Source organism: Dichotomopilus funicola, assembly GCF_033296635.1.
Source record: "Dichotomopilus funicola strain CBS 141.50 unplaced genomic scaffold C8A04scaffold_18, whole genome shotgun sequence".
NCBI lineage: Eukaryota > Fungi > Ascomycota > Sordariomycetes > Sordariales > Chaetomiaceae > Dichotomopilus > Dichotomopilus funicola.
Window position 1 is genome coordinate 119,799 of NW_026944039.1, and position 24,496 is coordinate 144,294.

General features: G+C 58.6%; 6 protein-coding genes across 6 annotated transcripts; 2 read left to right on the forward strand and 4 right to left on the reverse strand.

Annotated features, from left to right (window-relative positions):
* Positions 1-187: 187 nt before the first annotated feature.
* C8A04DRAFT_10927 (glycosyltransferase) lies at positions 188-7,837 on the reverse strand (the record flags this gene model as incomplete). The annotated part of the gene is made up of 6 exons (XM_062776764.1): positions 188-1,113; positions 1,179-1,555; positions 1,634-7,063; positions 7,163-7,248; positions 7,315-7,374; positions 7,433-7,837. The coding sequence occupies 6 exons, from the start codon at positions 7,835-7,837 to the stop codon at positions 188-190; spliced, it is 7,284 nt and encodes a 2,427-aa protein (XP_062638472.1).
* Positions 7,838-11,211: 3,374 nt separating this feature from the next.
* On the forward strand, positions 11,212-12,922 carry C8A04DRAFT_10877 (glycoside hydrolase; the record flags this gene model as incomplete). Its single annotated transcript, XM_062776745.1, has 2 exons — positions 11,212-11,431; positions 11,538-12,922. The coding sequence occupies 2 exons, from the start codon at positions 11,212-11,214 to the stop codon at positions 12,920-12,922; spliced, it is 1,605 nt and encodes a 534-aa protein (XP_062638473.1).
* A 1,103-nt stretch (positions 12,923-14,025) lies between these two features.
* On the forward strand, positions 14,026-15,735 carry C8A04DRAFT_10917 (FAD binding domain-containing protein; the record flags this gene model as incomplete). Its single annotated transcript, XM_062776762.1, has 1 exon — positions 14,026-15,735. The coding sequence occupies one exon, from the start codon at positions 14,026-14,028 to the stop codon at positions 15,733-15,735; it is 1,710 nt and encodes a 569-aa protein (XP_062638474.1).
* Positions 15,736-15,884: 149 nt separating this feature from the next.
* C8A04DRAFT_36039 (d-lactate dehydrogenase) lies at positions 15,885-17,732 on the reverse strand (the record flags this gene model as incomplete). The annotated part of the gene is made up of 2 exons (XM_062783387.1): positions 15,885-17,422; positions 17,465-17,732. The coding sequence occupies 2 exons, from the start codon at positions 17,730-17,732 to the stop codon at positions 15,885-15,887; spliced, it is 1,806 nt and encodes a 601-aa protein (XP_062638475.1).
* A 731-nt stretch (positions 17,733-18,463) lies between these two features.
* C8A04DRAFT_10907 (uncharacterized protein) lies at positions 18,464-19,786 on the reverse strand (the record flags this gene model as incomplete). The annotated part of the gene is made up of 2 exons (XM_062776758.1): positions 18,464-19,678; positions 19,742-19,786. The coding sequence occupies 2 exons, from the start codon at positions 19,784-19,786 to the stop codon at positions 18,464-18,466; spliced, it is 1,260 nt and encodes a 419-aa protein (XP_062638476.1).
* Positions 19,787-21,063: 1,277 nt separating this feature from the next.
* On the reverse strand, positions 21,064-24,114 carry C8A04DRAFT_27105 (uncharacterized protein; the record flags this gene model as incomplete). Its single annotated transcript, XM_062780172.1, has 3 exons — positions 21,064-23,794; positions 23,913-23,988; positions 24,048-24,114. The coding sequence occupies 3 exons, from the start codon at positions 24,112-24,114 to the stop codon at positions 21,064-21,066; spliced, it is 2,874 nt and encodes a 957-aa protein (XP_062638477.1).
* Positions 24,115-24,496: the final 382 nt, after the last annotated feature.

Sequence of the window (24,496 nt, forward strand, 5' to 3'; positions counted from 1 at the left end):
TTTTTTAAGCTCAGTTGTTTGGGCCGAGACACTTGCTGGGCAGCTGAATAATTATCTTGTATCAATTATATCCACCGAGTCCGTACATTACATACATAAGTCCATAATTACGCTCCATTCTATATGCACCATCAACTCCAAAGTCCAATCCAAAAATAGCACCAGGAAAGAAAGCAACAACAAAAAACTACGGCTTCGACACCTGTTCCTTGCGGAAAAACTTAAAAAACCCAATGGGAATGATCAACTGAAAGCCTAAACACACCCAAAAGAACGGGCTCGCCACCCCCGGCATCACCCCCTGCGAGAAATCCGGGAAAGTCGTATGCGGCGACAGCGAGTTGGGACTCGTCGCGCGCGCCAACATCGTAAACGCGCTCCCCACCACCTGCGCACCAATCAACACCGTCAACACATGCTGCCGCGTCAGCGTCGCCAGCAACAACATCCCCAACCCGACGCCTTGGATGTTATCCAGCAGACCCAGCCACAACCACAGACAGCGCGAGACGATGGCTGACCCGACGGGTCCGCCGGCCCAGGGGAGATACCACCCGATGCCGCTGGTGCCCCAGAATTCCTGGGCCCAGCGCGGGGCGAGCAGGCCGATGGCGAAGATGGGGAGTAACCAGGTGTGTTCGTCGGAGTAGTAGGAGAAGGCGTAGAGGACGAGGGCCCAGAGGCCGCAGTAGAAGCCGAGGGCGAGGATGAAGATGCCCCAACCGGGGACGTGCTGGGTATCGAAGAGGAACTGCCAGGAGCGGCCGTAGGGGGCGGACAGCCAGTAGTTTTGGAGGATGATCATGACGAAGAACCAGGGGACGAGTTTGCGGCGATAGAGGGAGATGTAGAAGCCTGGGATGGTGGCGGGGGATTGGCGGTAGAAGTCGGGGAGGCCGAGGTAGAGGACGACGCCGACAGCCCAGAAGAGGATGGCGAGGGGTACGCCGACGACGATGGCTTGGGGGATGTTGGAGGTGCCGACGAAGACGGTGGCTGTGGGGTCCATGTTGGCGACGATGGAGCCCCAGTACCAGAGGCCGATGCTGTAGACTTGGGCGAAGCCGGAGACGGTCAGGGCGCGTGTGATCCATTGTTTGGTGGGAGCGCCGCCTATTTTTGTGTTAGAAAAGATCTTGCCGCAAAGAGAGAGACAGATAGGAAGAGAGAGAACATACCCTCATCACCGAAATTCAGGGCAAACGACAAGGCGCCACTGCTAGCACCAGCCGCATAAAAGCAAGTCGCAGCGTCCTCAATCTTGTTCGCAACCCTCCAATCCGGGATAAACGGCGCAACACCAATCATCAAGAAGGCAAACCCAAAGAAAAACCACGGCGCGGACAGGGCATAGACAGATTTGGCGTTGCGCTCGAGGGCCCACCAGAGGAGAGAGGTCACGAGGTAGGTGCCGGCGACCATGTAGAGTTTCTCGGGGGTCTGGGTGGTCTCGCCGGTGAGCAGGACGATTTGGTACGAGGAGACGGAAATGACTTGGCCGAGGGCGAGGAGCATGGAGTAGAGGGGCCAGTCGCCGAGGCGGATGGAGAGGATTCTACGTTGTTCATTGTTAGCAACAGGGGAAAAGGGGAAAGGAAAAGAAAAGGGGTAAGGGAGAGAGATTAAAACTCACTTTTTCAACCCCGTGGGCGCTTGATACCCCTCACCCAACAAGAACTCATCATCCACATGATTCTCCTCCTCCGGAGGCGACTCCCCAAACACCGACCTTCCAATCATACTACTGGGCGTCATACTCCGATGTCTCTGCCGCCCGCGACTGACAACTGACTCATTCCTTGCCGATCCATTCCTCGACTGCGGCCTGCTCCCGCCAGGACTCGTCGGGCTACTCGCGCTACCCGTACCCATGAATTTCGAGTGCGGCCTGCCGAGCTTCGCCTCGCGATACCGTGAAAACCACTCTTTCTCGCTCTTCTTGATGAACGTCTCGATGCACAGGTCAGTGGCCGAGTTCTGCGGGGTTAGGCCACTGCCGGCGGGGCCGTGGCCGTCGAGCATCTCTTCGTACATGGCGAAGTACTCGCCGTGGGCATCGTTGAAGAACTGGTCGACCTGTTGGAGCTTGAGATCGTGCCGGTCGCCGACGACGTCGGGGAGACTGAGCAGGCTGCTGTTGCGGTGGCTTTGGCCGAGCATGTGGGCCGGTCGAGGGGGGGCGAGACCGCCTCCGAGGGAAGTACCAGCGGCACCGGGAGGAGCGAGACCCGGGCCAGGGGAGATGGTACCGTCGCGTTGGGCGCGCACGGCGAAGCTGTCGACGCTGAGGGTGCTGTCGCGTGCGCCGTGGAGACCGCCACCGGCGCCATAAATGCTCTCTGCGATGGAGCTGGCGGTGGAGTCGCGCGGTGAGGAGCCGGGGAGTTTGGGCGCTGTTAACCAAGGCGCGGACGGGCTGGGTAGGTCAGGGGTCATTAGTCCGCGGGTATTGGGAGCGGGCGAAGCGGTGCGTGAGGAGGGGTTTGCCCCGTCAACGTAGGTGGTCGTGCTGGCTGGCGAAGCTGGGCGAGGGGAGGTAGGCCGGGACGATGGGCGGGAGGGGTTGGGACTGGGCGGGCGCAGGGCGTCGAGCTTGCGCTTACGGGCCTCCTTGTTGTGGATGCGGATGGACTCGGCGTACAGCTCGTCGAGCTGCTTGACCCACTGCGCTACGGGGAAGCGCTGCTTCGCACTCCAGGCGCGCATCAGGGCACGCTTGGAGGGTTTGCAGTCCAGCGCGGACACAATAGCCTGCTTGAACTGCTGTAGCAGATGCGAAGGTGTCATGGACTCGACGGTATACCAGAACCCGGGCATCTGACCCAATCCACCGACGCGAGCACCCACACCAAGGGCGCCCTTGCGGCCGAACTCGACGGCGACCAAGCCGAAGGGCTCATCACGGGATGGGATCAGGGCGAACTCGGCGCCCGAGAAGATATAAGGGGGAAGTTGGGTGAACTCAGGCTTGCTGAAGACGCGCTTGGGGTACATGTCCATCAGCTTCTGCAGCTTGAGCGCGGCGAAGCGGCCGTACAGGTCGATGACGGGGCCGATGCAGATGAGCTGGGTCTTGGGATACTTGGCCAGAATGCTGGGGAAGATATCGGCGATCAGGTCGACGCCCTTCTGGAGACTCCAACGGCCGACGAAGACGAACAGCTCGGCTGAGGGGTCGACTTCCAGCCCGGCCCATTCTTGTGCCTGTCGTCGCAGGTCGGCGCGCTTCTCCTCGAAGCTCTGGTCTACGTCGATGCCGTGGGCGTCGGATTGTTTCGCGACGTCCTTGCTGGGGTCCCACTCGGCCGTGTCGGAGGGGTCCGGGTTGGGCAGCTGGCCGATGTTCTTGAGACTCCAGAAAATAGGATAGCGAGCGAGGGAACGGTCGCCGTATTTCCGAGAGACACCCACAGCGCCAAATCCGCGCTGGTGGATGCGCAGGTAGCTCGCGGCCGCGTGGAGCAGGTTGAAGACTGAGCCGTACTGCACGTAGTCCTTGACCACATCGGGGGGTAAGTTGAACACGTCGCACACTTCCTTGGCCTCGTCAGGGGTACGCATCGGCCACATGCCCTGGAACTCGGCGTTGTGCAGCGACAGACAGCAAGGGATCGTCTGCGGGAGCAGGTACAAGGGCGCCGCAGCTCCGTGATAGTCGTTAATGTGGTACACATCGACGGGAAAGCGGCGGATGGTCTCGGCGATACAGCTGTTCCAGGCGGCGTACAGGATGGCGCTCTCGATGTCGTCCATGCGGGCGATGTAGGGGTCAGCCTTGGTCTGCTTGCGGAAGATGGGGGCGTCGAGGAGGACAAAAGTAATATTCTTGGCTGTGTGGTAGTACACCTCGATCTCGTAGGGCTGGCCCATGACCTGCACGAACATGGACTCGGCGCGCGTCATGCGGTCGGTCGGGTAGTCGACGTCGCCGACCACGGGAACGACCCAGATCAGATCGATGTGCGAGAGGGCTGAGCCCATCAGCTGGGCCATGACACCGAGACCGCCGATCTTGATCTTGATGCCGAAGTCGTCCATGTTGTACTCCATCGTCGCGATTAGGACGGTGCGCTTCTTTGCGCCCAAAGCAGCGCCAGCACCAACAGCAGCACCATTAACGGGAATGATGGTGCTTGAGGGGGGGCTAGGCGACATAGCGTTCATCTCGACGCCCCCTTTGCTCTTCCCGCTGCCAAACGCCTTCAGGTCGAGCTTCGACAGCCCCAACGGCACCCATCCCTTGGCCGTGAATCCGGACTTGTTGACCTTGACCTGGTAGAAACTGCGCATGTACACCCACCCGGCCAGCACCGCTGTCAGAACCGGCAGCACGGCCAACAGGATGAACAGCACAATCTGAATGCCCACATGCCCGCTGGGGATGTACTCAAACTGCCATGTCGCATCGTTGTACACCAGCTGGTACGCCAACGCGGGCATCGGTGGTGGTTTGGTGATGTTGATCACGTTCTCGGTCAGACTGCTCGGCGGCAACCGGTCGACAATACCATCGTTATCGATATCCCCGTAGATAGCCCCCACGTCAGGCTGGTTATCAGGGTTGATACCCCAGATATTCAGCTGGAACGCAGCCGGCCACTCGTACATGAAGTGAAGCGACCACTGCCGATGACCCACGAGATCCATGGAACCCGGCAACCCCGCGTCGTAGCCCCATTTGTTGTAGGGCCCGTGGATGCGGATGTGCGGGAACCCACGCTCGTACACGATGTCGCCGCTGTCGGAGTGCTGCATGAATGCGGACGACCCTAGCGGCCGGCTGTAGTACTGCACCGTCAGGTGGTCGCCCGTCCACTCCTGCAGGCCGGTGCCCTTCCAGGGGAGCTTGGTGAGCTTTGAGCGGGGGTTGGCGGAGTCGTATGGGATCCAGTCGCTCCACGAGGACGCCCAGTTGGTGCTGTACCGCCAGTGTGTGGCGCCTGCTGCGTTGTGCTGCACGTACATGGTTGAGCCCTCCATGGAGAGCAGCTCGCGGGAGTAGTTGGATGCGGGAAATACCACCGGGTTGGTCCCGCGGCCGAAGCGGATGAGGAAGTGGTCCGTTGCGCTGGTCGACACCGAGGCATCTGCTTTGGTGGTTGCGTTGCTGGCGACGCTGACCTTGACGATGCCGTCGGGAACGTTACGCAGCGTGGTCTCAAGCCGCCAGCTCGACTGGATCGCGCCTGTGTACGGGATCTTCTTGTTCTTGTTCTTGCTCACTGCTGTATTCTTGTTGCACTTCGGCGTGTCGAATTTGACCTCGCTGGGGTCCTTCGTACCGTCCACCGTCACTATCGCCGACAGCGCCTTGCTGACCGAGTCACAGTCCATCTCAACGTTGTACTCGATCGCAATGTCGATCGACCCCTCGCGATCCGTCGCGTCCATCGGGAAATCGTGGCCCGGCTCGAACCGCGTGATCATCGGCGCTGGCTGTACCCAGCGTTCCGTCTCGACGTACGCCCGGAACTCGAACGGCTCGAGGGTGATGCTGCTCACGCACCCGGCCGTTTTCCCGCTGCTCGTAAAGTCGGTCGTGCGCGCCGAGGGCTCGAGGGTAAGCGGCTCGTCGTCGCCTTCGCTCGTACTAAACAGGTTCTGTACCTTGGCGCCGTCGTCAAACGGTGCGATAAACGCCTCGTCCTTCTTGCCGCAGTCAAACTTGTATGTCTTTTGAGTCGGCCGGTTGTGATACACGAGCCACACCGGCTTGTCTGTACCGTTCTGCACGGGCGTGTACAACCCACGCGCCACGCTCCAGATGCCGACTTCCGTCTTGGTCGCGCTGCCGTTGATGGCCACCAGGTCGACCTGCTTGGCCAGGTTCTCCAGCAGCCAGCCGTCCTGTAGCACCGGTAAGTTCTCCCGTAGCGCAAACATGTGTCGGAAGATGTTGCGCAGCGGCGCCGACGGGTCGCGATGGTCCCACGCCACGGCCTCGTCATGGCATGCCTCGCGCCCTTTGCTGACTGGCCACCCGAGGTACTGATCGATCGTCAACTGGAAGCACCCGTGCGCCTTCCACGCCGGGGAGGGGGCAAACGCCTGTCGCCCGTACACGTAGTTGGACGCCGTGCCGTCGAGAGCGTACAGCGCCTGCTCCTCGCCGTAGTACACTAGCGGCGCTCCCGGCATTAGTAGCGTCGTGATGAAATATCCCAGCAGCATGCGCTCCACGCCTTGTTCGATCGCCGGCCACCGGAACACGTCCTGGTTTGTCACGCCGTAGAGATGCCGCGGGTCGAACTCGCCGTTGTTCGGGTTGAAGAAGTCGTTGCTCTGCACCATCTGGTGCCAGGCATCCACCCAGTCCAGCGGCAGGTCGTGGCCCGCTTCGAGATTGCCTTGGAGGCCCAGGAACCGCGTCATAAACCGGTACACCGAGTAGTGGAACGCTCCAGCGTCCAAGGCGCTGTGGCCCTTGTCGCGTAGCCACTGACCGCCTTCATCGGCCGTCTCAGGGGGTGTCAACGCGATCGCCTTGGTCCAGTCCCCGATTGCCCGAGTGGCCTTGGACTCCCGCCCGCGGCCGAGGTACACCGAACCCAGGTCGTTGCCACTGGTGATCTCCCCAAACACCACAAAGTTCTCCTTGCCAACCTCCCGCGCGCAATCCCGCATCGCCGTGCTGAACGCCGCTTGCGCGTCAACCGTCACCTGCACGGCCTTGTCGATACGGAACCCGTCGACGTCTAACATGCGGATCGTCATGCACGAGAACCGCTGCAGGCGCGCAGCAACGGACGGCTCCCAGTCACGGAGACGGTCTTGGACGGACGCGAACTTGGCCAGTTGACGTTGCCAATCGGGAAACACACCGAACGCTTCGACGTCACCGTACTGGTCGAAGTCTGAGTCGTAGCAACCCTTCAGGCCGTCGGGGTAGATGCGCGTGCCGTCCTCGTACCAGAACTGCGGATATTCACACGACGCGTTGTACTCGTTGCCGATGTCGAAGTCAAGGTACCGCCGTGATGTCTTCCACTCGACCTTGTGTTCTGCTGTTTGGAAGGGTGTACTCGTGTTGAGGTAGCCTTGGAAGCCGATCAAGTCGCTCATCCTGTGGGGTGTTAGGCCACAAATAATAAATAAATAAATAAGTAAAATAAATATGAGAGAAAAGACCTACGTCGCCATCGTGTTGTCCATCACTACCCACATCCCCCGGGAGTGGATGTCGTCGATGACCTCTTGCCATGCCTTGATGTCACCATAGTGCTTATCGAGAAGCGTCAAGTCGACGGGCTAACATAGCGGCATTAGTATGGCAGAATAAGCAAGTGGTTTACAGTCAGTGATGTCAGAACCTACCGAGTACGAATCGGCACCCCACGGCAAGTTGATGAATGGCGAGCCAGCAATGTAAACAGCCTAGCTAAGTCAGCATCCTCCCTTTACATCACACACAACCCCAACCCAACCGATTTACCTTGACACCCATGCCCTCAATGTAATCCAGCGAGTCCTTCAACCCAGCCAGGTCCCCACCGAACCGGAGCTGCGTGCTCATGAAATCGGACTCGTACATCGTCCCATTGATATCGTCATTCGCTGGATTCCCGTTCACAAACCGGTCCAGGAATATCGTATAGAACGGCATCCGCCAGTTGGTCGGCGACTCGGCGTACTTGAAGTCTGGCTCGTCATCTTGCCGTGACCCCCAGTAGTCGAGCGGGTTGGTGGCTGTGCGGTTGCGGTTGAGGTTGTAGTCGACTTGGCTGGCATCGAACCGTAGGGCCGACACGAAGGTCGTTGTTGTTGCAGCGAGAGTGAGGAGGAGGATGTGGAGCAGCCGGCCGCCGGAGGAGGAGGAAACGAAAGACGGGCGAGGCATCGTTCACAGTCGCCCGCCTCTCATGGGGAGCGACTCGAGGCAAAAAGAAAAACGAGAGACTAGAGCGCTGGAAAAAAGAGAGAGAGCAATAAACGAGAGAGAAAGTAAAAAACGAAAGACAAGGGCCACACAGCGCTACGAGGCCAAACACATGGAGCGAGAGACGATGGTGTCAACCACAAAGACAACGACAGCCAGCAACAACAGCAACGACGGACGATGGGTGTCACGAGACGGGTGATGGTGATGGAGAGGAGGAAGATTAGAATGCAGACAAGGCACAGATGCACAGCTTCGACTCGAACCCATCAGTAGCTTGCTTTCCCATGCAGCCCCTGTCCCCTGCGGCAACCGGCAACCCCACGAACGCGGCAAGCGGGTGGGTAGGCTGTCGGGAGGAGGTGGCTTGCTTCACTTCGTGTGTCTGGACCCTCTTCTGGGCTCGCCCTGTGAGGGAGTCAGGGACTGAGAGAATCTCCGGGCCGGGCTGGATGGAGTCTGGCTAAACGAGTTCTCAACGTCCTTGACCCGCCCATCTCGGAGCGCCGAGGGGGTTGAGGGCCACGGCGGAGCCTATCAGTCCCATGGGTGATGGTGTCTGCCAGGATGTCATCGGTCTGTGTCTGGCCAGAACGAGTCAACGACCCGAACGGGGAGCACGGCCAGAACGGGTAGAACGGCGAGAACGGTGATGCCGTCGTGCCGGAATACGGGTTTTTTTTCCTGTTTCCTGTTTCCTGATAAGTTAGCCAGGCGTGTGAGGATCAAAACGGCGCCAGCAACCTCTTGCAGGGTACATTAGTGTAGTTAGTGATGGGGTCTGTGGGTTGGCCGGCATGGAACGTTATCTGCTCATTGTCACTATCGCCGTTTGCCACAGCCCCTTGGCCAAGTGCGGAATACAATCGGACGGACGGCTGGTATGTACATACCATGCCCGGCCCCCCCGTCCTTCATTCCCCCTTTCCCCTCCACGGCCGGGTAGGCTGTCACCGCCGTGTCCTGTATCTTCGGGAACTCGCATGCGCTGATCCCAGCTTTCTTGGGGCGACGGCGCTTCGCTTCAGCAGTTTGGGCAGTCGACGTCCAGTGGTTTACGGTTTACTTGTTGGACAGCAGCAGGAACGGACATCGAGTCCCAAGCATCCCATGTCGAAAACGGCAAGGCAAACGGGGACCGCGGTGCAAAAACTTGCACTGGCACGCCGGGTCGCGGTGGAGCTGCGCGGCTACTTTTTCGCCGCCACGAACCCCATCGCATGAACATTCTCGAGCATTTTTAGCAGTTCGGCGTTCTCGGGCAGCGCCGGTGCCCCCGGGTCCACGACCCAGTTCCTGGATACGAGGCGTCGGCTTTGTCGTAACAAGAGAGCGGGGGTGTAAAAAAAACAAAGTCGACAAAAGGAACCGGGTTAATACGTGGAGACTGGGATCGATCGGTCAGCCATGGGGGGGATGCGAGAAAGACGGGCGAAACCCCCCGTGCGCTGATCGTTTGCAATTGTTGTCCATCTCCCGCGCGGGGGCCACGGCGTGGGTAACCTTAAGGTCAATTGCACTCCGATTGCCCGAGTTCAGCACTTACTATTTAGCATCCGCCATGCCCAACATCAATGACATTTCTTTCATTCTCTCATTTTCGTCGCTTGATCCCGCCACCCCCTGACCAATCCAGGGGTTCCGCGACGAGGGCGAAACGGCCGAAGTACCGACAAGAGGTTCCGTTTGGTCGGTGGGGGGTTGTTGTGTGGTGTTCTTCGTAAAAGAGGACCCTCCATGACTGGCCACGATTGGCGGTGCCTGAAAATGCTTCTGGCCCCACCCCCCAGTCTCCCGCTCTGGACCTTATCTGGACCCACTTGACGCAGCCTGTATCCCTGTTCTGCGCACGCGATAGCGGGCCATTCCAGCCATTCCAGCAGGAGGAAAAAAAACTAAAATGCCCCTAGCCTGTGCGCCAAGGTCGGATGGAAATCGAACATCGGGAGATCGAACCCAACCCCTGTCCGGCTGGGACAGGTGGGACGTGTCTCTGGCGGCCTAGCCACTCCCACCGACTCCCACTGATCACTGATCAGCCTCTTTGTCAACGCCAGCCCGTGCCAGCGCGACCTCAAAATCTCCCGACTCCTGGTTCGCCAGAGCTTATTAAAATCTGCAGGTGCTGCGATAACCAGCTGTGACGAAAGGGGCGCTTCGATAACGCGGCGCGTTTCGACTCGTCCCAACCTCACCCCTTTTCTTGCTTTTCCCTTGCTTTTCTCGGTTAGGTCTCTGAGCCCGAGAGGCAACGTCCATGTTAACGTTAACCTTGAGCAGTGTAGTGTATAAACAGGCAAGGTCGATCGTGACAGCAGGAGATCTCTACACGAGTATCTAAATTGGCATTTTTTCCTTCCGTTTTGCTCCATTAGCCCGACTTAGTCAAGGGCTGGTAAATTTGGAAAACAACACGAGTCGGACACCAGTCGGACGCCCGAAAGGGGCCAGTCCACTGTCCCGGTGCTCCCGGTCTAGCCAGGAACTTTGACCGTTATCTCCACCCGTCAACCCGAGGCCGTCCAAACCAGTGATTTGCCGTTTCCCAAAGCGTGGAAGAATCCCGCGGCCGCAGCCTATGCCCGGGATGTTCCTTTGACGAGACGTTGCGGCATGGACGAATTTGCAGAAACTGTGGGAAGAAAGCGCGCGAGGGGCGAGGTGTGTGGACATCGGTTGTGACCTCGGCCATGGTTCCGTGGACGGACCGCGGCCATTGGGCGGGCCATCCCCAACGCGTTACGGAGCACGGCAAGGGGTATGATGAGAGGACACGAGAAGAGAAAGAAAAGAGAAACCGAGAATTGGGGGAGAAGAGGTGGGGGACAGCATCGGCATGGCATGTCAAGCGTACCACCGGCCGGTGCCTTGCAGCATCTTGCCTGGGGGACTGCAATCACTCACCCCCGGACTGGCATTCCACCCGTTCAACCGCCAACCGCCCGTCCGTTCCGTTGACTTCGACGATTGACACCCCTCCACACTCGTTTGTTTCCTGGTTCTTGTCTATCGTTCCTGTATCCTTCCCCGTATCACTCGAGGAGGACGTCAACGGCCTCTTTTGCACATCCAACCCTAGTCATTCGCTGAATAGAGGCCACACACCGGACGAACCGGCCGTTCCGAGGAGTCTTTTGCTTGTTCTTGTTTGACCCTCTGAGTTCGACCTTACAAGAACCAGTCGAGTCACTTTCCCTTCCCCTGTTTCCCCGTCTTAGCCCCTGTTTGCAGCGGAAGCGGAAACACGCACACGCCCGCCTGCACGCCCTGCTTGCTTGCTACCCGTTGCCTTCTCAGCCCCGAGTGAGTTATACAATAGCAACGAAACCCGAACAATGAGGTCTTCGGTGCTCCGCGCCGTGGCCGCCTCGGCCCTGGCGTTTGCCGGCGCTGTCTCGGCGACGGACCTCGCAGAATGGAAGACGCGGTCCATCTACCAGGTCATGATTGACCGCTTTGCGCGCACCGATGGCTCGACCGACGCGGAGTGCGACGTGTCCAAGTTCTGCGGCGGATCGTGGAAGGGGCTCGTGAACAAGCTCGACTACATCCAGGGTGAGTTGCTTGTGTTACCATACCAGCCTGCCGACAGCTTGTTACAGCCCGTCATGGCGGGTAGATCAGACGAGAAAAATGGATCAGACGAGACTAACTTTCCTAGACATGGGCTTTACGGCCATCCAGATTAGCCCCGTGGTCAAGAACATGGAGGGCAACACGGCCGTCGGCGAGGCCTACCACGGCTACTGGTCCCTCGACAACTACGCGCTCAACCCTCACTTCGGCACGGAGAGCGACTTCTCGGACCTTGTCGCCGCCGTGCACAAGCGCGACATGTTGCTGATGGTGGACGTCGTGGTCAACAACATGGTGCAACCTTTCGACAACAAGGTCCCGCCCAAGATCGACTACACCAAGTTCGACCCCTTCAATGACCAGAAGTACTTCCACCCGTACTGCAACGTGACCGAGTGGGAGAACTCGACCAACTACCAGGACTGCTGGCTGTACCCCTACGGCGTGGCCCTGGCCGACCTGGACACCGAATCCCAGCCCGTGGTCGACGAGCTCGGCCGCTGGGTCAAGGGCCTCGTCTCCAACTACTCCATCGACGGCATCCGTATCGACGCCGCCAAGCACGTCAACGACGAGTTCCTCCCCGCCTTCGTCAAATCCTCCGGCGTCTTCGCCCTCGGTGAGGTCCTCACCGGCGTCCCCGGCGACATGTGCCGATACCAGACCCTCAACCTCCTCCCCGGCATGCCCAACTACCTCGAGTACTACCCCCTCAACGCGGCCTTCCTGGGCGGCTCCATGACCGACCTCGCCAGCATGCGCAACCAGGCCGAGTCCGCCTGCAACGACACCACCGCCCTCGGCAGTTTCCTCGAGAACCACGACATGCCCCGCTTTGCCAGCCAAAACGAAGACATCGCCCTCGCTCGCAACGCCATGACCTATATTCTCCTCAACGACGGCATCCCGACCGTCTACCAGGGTCAGGAACAGCACTTCAAGGGCAACAGCACACCCTTCAACCGCGAGCCGCTCTGGTCGTCGGGCTACAACACAGAAGCCCCGCTGTACGTCCTGACCGCGACCCTGAACAAAGTCCGCAACGCCGCCATCAAGGCCTCCCCGGAGAAATACGCCACCACCATGTCGACCACCCTCTGGTCCGACGTCAATCACCTCTGCCTGCGCAAGGGGCCCGACGGCAGCCAGGTGGTGTTCTGCATCAACAACAAGAGCAGCGAAGGCGACAGCTACGAGGTCAGCGTCGGCGGGTTCTCGGCGAATGATAAGGTTATTGAGGTGTTGGGATGCAAGAGCAACACGGCTGATGTCACGGGCAATGTGACCATGTACATGGCCAAGGGTGAACCGAAGGTGTATGTGCCGGAGTCGCTGCTCAAGGGCACCGGGTTGTGCGGTAAGACGGAGGCCGACGCGCCTGGGCCGGATAATGCGGCGGGTGCGTTGGGGGTTGCGAGCAGTGTGGTGGTTGCCGCGGTTTTGGGGTGGGCCGCTGTCCTGCTTGCTTAGAAAATAAGCAGATGATGTTAAAGGGGGTTGGTGTGTGTGACGGTATTCGTACACTTAATTTTTATTCTAATACCTACGTACATATTCAAGACTGCAGCTCTTGTCGCCTTGGGTACACGGGCTTGTAGCGCAGGCAAATAATATATTTGGGGCAGTGTTGTTCGTGATTCATGAAGTGGGAGCCACTATTTGCTCCCATCCACTCGTTGCGTGTCATCCGGGCGGGCAACCAACTCACACTTGCACAAATATAAAATTGGAAAGCCAACCTAAAGAAAACTGAGAAAGTAATAAAATCTTGTGAATAATATCGAAATGTTATTGGTCCTCCGAGTGCTAAGTTCTTCACGTTGTTTCTCTTGACCAGTTTAATGTATAAAAATATATATTTATTGTGATTTAGTTCTGTTTTTATTTTGTCGTGTTTCTTGACAAATGCTTAATTAGTAATTCTCATAAAGTGTGCATTACTTGCTTTTCCCAATCAGATGTTACAATTATTCTTTTCTGCTTCTCTTCCCTTCCTCCAAACTCAGCCAAATCTACATAAATTTGATGCACGGACAGTCAAAGGCATCGCCTTGCTCCCGAGGTCTTCAATTTCTATCTCTTCCTTTTGGCGGTGTTCAACTGTGGGTCAGGGGTCGGGAGCGCGCACGGGCCCAACTTTAACCCCACACGAAGCAGCCAGTGACAGCTGGCAGAAGCCGGCCCTTCTTCCCCAACACGGCAACTCCAACCACCGCTGCGTCACGCGGGGCACTTGCTGACTTGCACGCAACCTTGGACATGCAATGCACTGCAATTGAACCGAGGCTCCCGGCAATGGCCCGACGCTTTCCTTTGTCCTTTTGCGGTCGGCCGCAGTGGACGGAGTTTCGTCACTGCTGGCTACCACAAGGACAATCCTCCCGTCAAGGTTTGTCTCCCAAACCCCGCGTTGTGTCTCCAATTCACGGACTAACCGTGCCTGTTTGCTAGAACCAGATTGACCCCTCCTTCCTCTCGGTAAACCGTTTCGTCGCACGGTTCTCTCCTCGACTCGACAACACCCCCTCAATTGAACCTCAATCAGACCTAACAACCGTTCATACCTCACCACCATGGCCGACAAACAGCCGGTGATCATCGTTGGCGCCGGCCTCGCCGGCCTGGTCGCGGCCTTCGAGCTATCCCAGCAAAACGTTCCCACGCTCGTCCTCGACCAAGAAAACGCGGCCAACCTCGGCGGCCAAGCCTTCTGGTCGCTCGGCGGACTGTTCTGCGTCGACTCGACAGAGCAGCGGCGCGCGGGCATCCGCGACACCCGCGAGCTGGCGATGCGCGACTGGTTCGGGTCGGCGCGGTTCGATCGCGAGAAGGAGGACTACTGGCCGCGTAAATGGGCCGAGGCGTTTGTGCATTTCGCTACGGACGAGATGGAGAAGTACGTCAAGGCCCGCGGGCTTGGGTTCATGCCGAATGTTGGGTGGGCGGAGCGTGGGGATGGACGCGCGGATGGGCATGGGAACTCGGTACCTAGGTTCCATATGACGTGGGGTACGGGCCCGGAGGTGGTGCGGGTGTTTGCAGAACCGGTGAAAGAGGCGGAGAAGAAGGGGATTGTTGAGTTTCGGCATCGGCACATGGTGGACGAGGTGATTGTGGACGACAAGACGGGGCGGGCGGTAGGTGTCAAGGGCCGGCTGCTGGAGGAGGACGATGCCCCGCGCGGCGTCAAGTCGTCGCGGAAGGTGGTGGAGGAGTTTGAGATTCGTGGTGCGGCCGTGCTGGTGTCGTCGGGCGGGATCGGCGGGAACGTCGAGAAAGTCAAGGCGTGCTGGCCAGTCGACCGGTTGGGCGGCCATGTGCCGAAGAACTTTGTCATTGGCGTGCCGGCGCACGTCGACGGCCGCATGATCGACATCTCGGAGACTGCGGGAGCACACATCATCAACCGCGACCGCATGTGGCACTACACCGAGGGGCTGGCGAACTGGAACCCGATCTGGCCGGGCCACGGGATTCGCGTGCTCCCGGCCCCATCGTCGCTCTGGCTGGACGCTACGGGCAAGCGACTCCCTCCGTTTCTGTTCCCCGGCTGCGACACGTTGGCGACGCTGCAGCACATCTGCCGCACGGGCTACGACTACACCTGGTTCATTACGACGCAGTCCATCGTGGCGCGTGAGTTTGCGCTGTCCGGCTCGGAGCAGAACCCAGACATCACAAGCAAATCCATCTGGCAAGTCCTCAAGCAGCGCATCTTCAGCTCCAAGGGCACCATCCCCGTGCAGAACTTTGTCCAGCACGGCGCCGACTTCGTCGTCCGCGACAACCTGGAGGACCTCGTCAAGGGTATGAACGAGCTGATCGCATCCGTACCCGGCGCTCCCCAACTCGACCTCGCCGCGATCCGCAACGTCATCGAGACCCGCGACGGGCAGTTCGCCAACACCTTCTCCAAGGACGCGCAGGCCATGCTGATCCACAGCGCGCGCACCTACTGGTCGGACCGCCGCAGCCGCATCGCAGCGCCACATCGGCTGCTGGACACGGCGAACCACGGCCCGTTGATTGCTGTGCGCATGAACCTGCTGACGCGCAAGACGCTGGGGGGCATTGAGACGAATCTGGATAGTGCTGCTATGCGGGAGGATGGAAGTGTGTTCCCCGGATTGTATGCTGCGGGCGAGGCGGCTGGGTTTGGGGGTGGGGGTGTGCATGGGTATAGTTCGTTGGAGGGGACCTTCTTGGGGGGGTGTATCTTTTCTGGGCGGGCAGCTGGCAGGGCGATCGCCGCGGAGGTGTTGCGTGGTGATGAGGGAGTGTAAAAGTGTTGGTGGTATGAGGTGTTAAACCTGGGGTTTGTCTTTTTTTGTATCCGTTGTCTAGCATTGCTGTCCAAAATACCTAAGCCGTTATCCTTCCTCCTGTCTATCTTCCTCTTCTCTTGTCTTCCTCACCCACCCTCTCTCTATCGTCAGTCAAACACCTTCCCCGGATTCATCACCCCCTTCGGATCCACCGCCTTCTTCAACCTCCTCATCACCCCAATCGTCTCCACCCCCAGCTCATCCACCAAACACGCCTTCTTCCCAATCCCAATCGCATGTTCCCCACTCACCGTCCCTTCCATCTCCAGCGCCCGGTCCATCATGCGATGCACACACCGCCGGACAGCCTCCGCTTGCACCGCATCCGCAGGGTCGTACGTCATGGCCACATGGAAGTTGCCGTCGCCGACGTGGCCGACGACGCTGGCAAAGATGCCGAGTTGACTGCACTCGGCTTTGGACCAATCGACCATTTCGGCGAGGCGGGAGATGGGGACTGCTACGTCGGTGGACCACATTGCATGGCCGGAGGGGCGCGTCGAGGTCATGGTGAAGAGGGCTTCCTTGCGGGCGGCCCAGAGGTCGTGTTCTTCTTGCTTGCTGCGGGCGAAGTGGAAGGGGATGGCTGCTGTTGCTGTTGCTGCTGGTGCTTCTGCTGCTGTTTCTGCTGCGGCTTCCGCGGTTGTTGTAGTTGGGGTAGTATTGTCTGGTGTTGAATCGGCTGCTGGGAGAGCCTGTAACAAGGCGTCGATCCGGGCAATGTCGGAGCGAATCGCGTCAGTGGTGCCGGAGAACTTGAGAAACAAGGTCGGCTGCTCGGCCCAGTGGCGCTTGCGGACGGTCGGGCTACCGTACGCGTTGAGGATGGCCATCTGCTGCTCGTCCATAATTTCGAGCGCGGCGAGCTGGATGCCCGATCGGATCATGGCCGTCGCAGCGGCTGCAGCTGCGCGAATCGTCGGGAACGGAACGACCGCCACGCTAGTGTCCTGCGGGATGGGAGCCAGCTTGAGCGTGGCTTCCGTGACCATCCCCAGTGTGCCCTCTGCGCCCACGAAGAGCGATGTCAGGTTGTACCCGGCCGAGGTCTTGCGCGGGCGCCGTCGCGTCTTGATGACGGTCCCATCGGCCAACACCACCGTTAGGTTGAGCACCCAGTCTTTCATCGTGCCGTAGCGAAAGGCGTTGGTGCCGGAGCAGTTGGTCGAGATCATCCCGCCCACGCTGGCCGTCGGCGAGGGATCCATGGGCGCAAACAGGCCGCTGTCCGCGATCTGCCGGTTCAGGTCCATCCAGTTGACCCCCGGCTGCACTACTACGTCCATGTCGTCCGGGTGAAACGCGATGATCTTATCCATGTAGGCAAAGTCGATGCAGATGCCCGAGTGCGGCTGCGAGAAGTTGCCCTCGATGCTCGATCCGGCACCGAACGGCACCATCGGCACGTTTCGGCCGTGACAGATGCGCGCGATGGCCGACACGTCCTCGGTCGACCTTGGGTACACGACGGCCACCGCGCGGCCGGGCGAGTTGGATGTTGACCAGTCCGAGTGTCCGTGGTGCTCGAGCACCTCAGGGTCGTAGGTCACTGCGTCCTCGCCGAGCAGCTGGGCGATTTCCTTCGCGGCTACTAGCATCTCGGCGGGGCTGGCGTATGGGGGTCGGTCAGTTGTCGCCGTCGTGTCTATGGGTTCGGAGCGGGGTGTTGGCGATTCCTTATCCGGACTATGTCTCGTGAACAGTACGCCTGCACCAAAGCCGACGGCCCCTATAACAGCCGCTGTTGCGGCTGCACCCCAGCCCTTTCCGCCAGTCCCTTTCCCATTTCCATTCCCGTTCTCACTCCCGTTTGTTGCTGGTGTCCCCGCGTTTTGGGTTGGAGCTGGGCCGCCCGTCGCTCGTCTATGTTGTGGTGTCCATCGGGTCATCCGCACGCCATACGCGCTGCGTGTGAGGCTGCCAGACAGTCCCGACGCAAGCCGATACGCCTTCATGTCGACTTCAACTCCCGGAGTCAAGAAGTCGGCGTTATTCTCTTGTCTTTTCTAGGTTAAACAACCAGGTCGCGCAAACGGAGGCTGGAAAATTTGGCAGAAAATACACTCAGAGATGATTTGTCAGACGCATCTCGGGGTGAGATTCGCAATCGGGTGAGGTGAGACGCGCAGCCGTGATATTTCTCGGATGTTCGTTGGCAGAGAAGGATCCGTCACGGCCCCGATTGCGACCCGCATTGCCATTTCCGATCCATTGGGCCGCGAACCCGCGTCGTAGGTGGAAACTGGGATGATGCAAGCATAAGACCACCGGAAATGGCCTCGGCTATGTTGAAGAGATCCATTCTCCGATATCCGGTTAGTTTTTTGAGGATGGGGTAGATGGCCTCGGAAGGTTTTGTCGGTTGGCAGGTTGAGCTTGGATTCAGGGCGAGCCCAGATGAAGAGAGAGGGTTGGTGGATCCAGAGATGCCAGGGGTTAAGGGTTAGGGTTACATATGATTGCTCCTTCCTCGAGCTTCACCCGAGTCCGCACAACAAAAATTAATGTTTTCTCGAAAATTTCAATTTCTTTTCCCGTATAGAATTGGATCCATCAAGAGGAAGTAAGCACATCCATTCAATTGCCTAATTGGACGATCCGCCGCAAAACAGTTCAACCAAAAACAACACCAACGCCACGCTATGGATAAAAATTGAAGAACACGCCACATCAACCAGCCCCCATCTCAGTACCCTAAAGGCGTGCAATCACCCCGGAACGGCATCTGCGCGTTTTTCAACTGTTCGTCATCCACTCTCCACACACCCTTGGTCCTGTCGTGGTGCAGCGGCCAGCCAAGACCCTCTGACAGCCGATGGAACACGCCATGGTCCTCGCCATTCCTTGACCGAAAGAACAGCGGTTCCCACTCAACACCGCGTTTCGCCTCACTGGCCCGCATCTGTCGCTGTGCTTGCTCGATCTTGGTCTTCTCGGCCACAACTTGCCGCATGTCGCCCGCTCGCAGCCCCTCTAGCACACCTTTCCACGCCCGCCGCGACTCCCATGGGTCTTGCTCCTCGACGGGCTCGATATTCATCGGCAGTGGGTCGTTCTCCGGAGCGTCCACTTCGTACTTCTCCAGAACCTCCCCCGTTCGGCAGTCCTTGACGGTCCACCCTTCGTTCCAGCACCCGATGACTTCGTAGAGCGCGGCCTTCTTTTTCTCCTTGTCCTCCCTGCTGCGGTACACCTTGGCCTCAAACGAGTTGCGCTTTCCACGAAGCATACCTTCGCCCCAGAACCGAAGCTCCGTAATGAACCCGTTACTGCCGACGATGTGGTATGTCCCCGACATCTCCGGGTACAGGCAACCGGACAAGAACCCGCGCACCTTGACGTCTGGAAGCGGCAGGAGGTAATCTTCGTCGTGGCGGTCGATGTGTAGCGTGGCGTGCCCAATCTGCCGAATGTTGACGTTGCCATTGAACGTCATCTCAACGCGCGTATACCCGTCGGCCCGCACGCCGTGGTCGTGATCCTGTACGTGCATCGCCGTGATGGGTGGGTGGTGCGACACTTGCTCGGAAACCAATTTGGTCGTGCACTTAGCCGCCTCGTCGACCCAAGAGGCCAGGAATAGCTCGCCCAAGAAGGCGTTGAGCGGTTTACGGATCGAGGTCGTGGGCGCCTTGTGGGATTTGGTGCCGTCACCCGTGGCCGTCCCCGTTGTCACAGCGGTGTAGTGGTCAACGCCGACATAGAGCTGGCTGCGTAGGGTAATGAGAAACCAGCGCAAGACGAGGAGCGCGCGGTTCTCAGGGTTGGGTTCGAGAGCAGGGGCAGCGAAGACGGATGGGCGTTCGGCACAACAGTAGGCTAGTTCGACGACGGAGGAGGGCGCGAGGAGAGAAGGGGGGCCGGTGACATTCGCGAGGTCACCTTTAACTGTGCCAAGGAACTGCGCTTGTTAGTAACGTGGGTCGAGACTTGGGAGAGGTTGAACTTGGACTCGAGTACCGACCTTGACGAGCTCCCGTAGGCGCGAGGCGAGTGTTTTGTTGTCCATTTCGATATTTTCAACGGTGTTATTGATGCGGTCGTATTACGAGAAGCCGGCGAGGGGAAGTGCAGCAGCAACCAAAGTGCAAACGAGCGAGCGACCGCCTTAAGGAGGTAATCGATCAAGGTCCGACAGGTCACAACCGAAACAAGACAGCACGCGAAACAAAACGCGAATCAAGGCAACCTCGATATCGCAAGGTAACCCAGGCGGCTAGTGTAGAAGCACTTCTGAAAGCCCCAGCCCCATCGTCTGATCTCACCATGTGCTGACTCGGGGTTCCTCCTCATCCGGTCCGCCGTCGATCACCTTTAGTGGTATTTTATCGTAAGGTACTGTAAGCATATGGTAAAGTGGAGCCGCCAAGCCATGACTTCCGAAGGATAAAGGTTAGCCAATCTTGCCAATGTATTTCTAGCAAATACTGGACAACAACAACATTTATATAGTAATTGTTATATAATCAAGTTTAGTCGCCTGGCAACAATGCAGGGCCGCTATTGCGAACTTTTTTCAGGAGAGTCTGCGTTGAAAGTTTTGTACAGTAGTGCAATGTCAATGCGAAGTGCGGGCAACTTTTGGTTGAAATGTGGGGCGTATTGCTCTGTAAATGAAGTGGGAAAGGAGCGATCGACGGCGGACTGGCAGTTTGCCTCAGCGCCACAGAGGCTCCAGGCGTCGTTTCATCTCCGTCTCGACTGCCCCGTGCTTTTCGAGCGCGGGGCAACGCGAGTCAATAGAAGCGTCGGGCCACATCTCTGGGAGAACCCGTGCCCTTGAAAACGAAGATGCGTGTGGTGAGTGTGTTCAGCTACATCTACAAGGACGGGAAGACGACGTCACGAAGAGTTGGGTTGCTGGGTAGCATGCATTGATCATGCTAAGGCGTTTGACTCTTTAGTAGGCGGCGAACTCTCCACGGGACCGATACCAGCTGTGGCGATAATTATTGCGGCTTCGCTAAAGCGAGGGTGGCTCGGCTCGATACCAAAGTGCTTTGCATTAGCTCCCGCGATGATGCCAAGTATCGTCGATGCTGTATTTGGGCGGCGCGGCAAAGCTTATTTGGTGTCAACCCGAGCTAGTGTCAGTTTGATATTGTTCCCAAACAATGGTGCCAACTGTTTGAGCCGAGACTTGACAGTCTAGACCATTGGCTTGTCACATTGACGGCGTTGACCTGTACATGGTAAGTGGTGCCATGTTTTATTTCCAATTATTTACTTTTCTTGGTTGGTGTGAACCCGCTTCTAACTCATACGTCCAGTGCTATCACACCCGTACTAACTACCCAATGCCTCGCTTGTACTGCTCGGGTGAGTCCCCGTACCGGCGCTTCGGCGCCCATGCCATTGCATCGCATACGGCTCCTGCTGGTAAGGTGGCTGTTGGTATCCTTGGTGTCCATGTGCCTGCTGGTACGGTTGCTGGTATGGCTGCTGGTACGGTTGCTGGTATGGCTGCTGGTACGGTTGCTGGTATGTTTGTTGATAGGGTTCTTGGGGTGTCTGTTGGTACACCTGCGATTCATAAGGGTGCGATTGGGGGAGGAGCTCCATCTCCTGGGGCTCTACGGCATACGCGTAGTCCTCCGAACGCTTTCCCGACTTGGCCGCCACGCTCTCACCATCCCTTATCTCATGATCATCACGCCCATCCCGGTCACCACTGCCACCAGGCTCCACCCCCAGCGCAACTTGCGTCCGGCCGGCAGACTTAACCCAGTGGTCCGTGGAGGTGGCCAACAGGGCCTTGGTATCGGCGTCAGCCATGGTCGCGGCGATGCGCCCGACGCTGGTGTCGTTCAGGAGCTTCCGGATGTGGGAGGGAAGATGGCCGTGGACGGTGACGAGCACGATGCCGAAGACGAAGACGGCCAGCCAGGCGCAAAGCAGGACGATGGCGGGTATAGCGAAGCGCATGTCGTAAGCCAGTTTTCGGCCGTAGGTTGTGACGATGCGGGTATCGGGATCAACAGCAGCCGCATCATCGGCGGCGCGTTTGTTTATCGTCCCCTTTTCTGTGCCAGCGAGATGGCTCGTCCCGACCACGGCACTAGTCATCAAATCAGTCCACACTAGTTGTAGCACCGTCGCAGCGCCCTCGGCCGTCTTGCTCAACGACGCCCACTTGGCCTGAAGCGCGAGGTTGTTGGCGCCGTTGTATGTCGGCACATAATTGCTGACGCGCCGGTCAAAGGCCTCGCTCATAGTGTAGTCCAGCACCTCCCACGGCGCCGAGGCCCCCGCCAAGATGTCCACGGCGTCGCCCGTCTGGATGTTCAGTGTGAGCATTGACTTGGGCAAATACAACGACGGCGCCCGCGTGAAGTTGTACCCGGGCGTGTTGTTGTAGCGGTCGTCGACGATGCCCCATAGCGGTGCGTAGAACGAAGCGGCGCCTGCTTTGGACCACCAATCCTCGATGGCCCAGAGGGGGTAATCAGATTCGCGGGTGTAGTGCTTGGGCTTGATGCTCTGCACGACGAGGTTTTCGATCGAGTGCGGGGTGTTGGCGTCTGTGTCACTACTCGTTGTCGATGAGTTCATCGCAAACGACACCGTCTTAATCGACGCCTTGCTCGCTCCCGCGCAAACGTGCATTGGGAGCTTCCATTTGGACCCGTCCTCCTGCAACAGCGGCGAGCCGCGGTCGACACGCTGCGGGGCACCAAAGAAATACGTACACGCCACGTTGTAGTCGTCGCGGGTCGCGTCGTTACCATACTCCCCCGAGCACCGGCCCTCGAGCTGAGTTAGTAGCGCGACGCCGTACTCGAAGGGGTGGTCAATAGGGTGCTTCAGGATGGTCTCGCCGTAGTCGGTGTACACGCTACCGTTGACGTTGAAACCGATGCCGGAGGGCAGGCCAAGCCAGCCGCCGGCCGGCCGCGAGGTACGCACACCGAGCGGGACGAGGGTCTCAGCCGTCGCGTCGTAGCCGTAACCGTAAGGGGTGTCCTTCGGGACGGGGTAGCGCGCACCGATGGTGGTGTTGAAGCCGTAGATGGCACTACGCATGTTATCGGTGATGTTGAAGACGACGCCGAGGAGGAAGTTGGACAACTGAGCGGACCGGTCAGCGCGGAGCCGCACGTTGGGGGCGCTGAAGTTGAGGGATGGCCATCGGTCGTAAGGGTCGCCGTGTCGGAGGCGCGCAAATCCACCGTCGTCGACTAGGAACACTGTTCGCACCGGGCTGCTGGTGTTGGCGATGTCCCCCAGCTCAAATTCCACCGATAGGTTCGTCGCGGAGCACGCGATATCCGGCTCGATCCACAGCACGTCCTCGGTCCACTGCGCGCCGTAGCCGTTCAGCTGAGACGGCGCGCTATGGTTACGGAACCCGATACCGCCCCCTGACTTACCGCTACTAAAATCCGCGATCGCGCCCTCAACTAACACCACGCCGTCGCGCGGAATGAGCATATCTACATGCTGCATCCGACCCGCCGGGTACGGCTTCTTGTCGTCAAAATACTCCGACGTCAGCGGCCGCCAGACCCGATACTGCAAGTCGAAAATCCCGGCGACATCCGGGAACCGGCCTCGATGGCTTTGAAACATGTCTGTCAAATTCCGCGGGACATGCGTCGTCGATGTAATGGAGGCATTATACACGGTCCCGTTCTTCTCGTATCCATATCGGTACGCCTGTGGCACAAACCCTTTCACATCAATGCCAGGACACTGCACGGACCTGATCCAACAATCCCGCGACAACCCCGGCAAGTGACTGTTCTCGCCCTGCCCCGGACGGGCTGGAGTACTCGCCCCGTAGGTCGACAGATCGGGCGCATACTCGAAGCGAACAGCAGTGTGGCGCTTGATGGGGCCAATCTTATCGCTTAGGCCGAGGGGCGTGACGATGCCTGAGATGAGCAGCAGCACAGCCAAGCTGACGTTGGCGTAGGCGATAGCAGTCACCGTCCAGTGCACGTTGGTGGAGGCGACCGAGTCGGTGCGTAGGAGGGTGGGCCAGAGGGAGGAGTGTAGTTGGCGGGCTATGACAGTCCTGGCTCGCGTTAGTATTATTAACGGTAGGGCGTACTAATGGACTGTAGGCGGACAAGAACGGCAAGGCCGGCTCGGCATGGCTTGGGTGTGATCGTGGGAGGAGTCGGGGGACTTACCATGTTGCGGCAGAGGCCGGCTTGTTGAACCAGCGCACTAGCGCCGCCGTAAGAAACAGGGGGATCGTGAATGCGGCTGTCCGGTGAGTCTTTCTACCCATTCCTAATTTTTCTTGATGACAAGACGCCACTCACCCATCGCGTTCCCAAACGCGATCAAGCCCGAGGCTTGACCGACTGTGAGCTCTTCGGCCGATCCCATCTCGTCAGACACTCGGATTCAGCGTGCATGAGGTATCACCGTACTGCCAAAAGAGACTACACGCGAGGGAGGTAGGTGGCTGAAATAAGGTTGACTTGATCACTCCAAGGGAGGAAGCCTGGGAAGTGAATCTAGATTTCCAGATTTCAGCCTTCGGGAACCGCATAAGACGGTGGAATATTCAGCCGCACGGCTTCTCATTGGAGATGGCTGCAAGCAAACGACGAAACAGGACAAGATGGGCGTGTGGAATCTGTCGATCACTCTTCACGATTTATCATACGGCACGGAAAACGGAAATCCGTAAAAAGAAGTCATGGTGAAGTAGCGGCTTTGAGGTTTTGCGGCAGAGGCGGGTAGCCACGTCGTCTTGCCGCTTGAG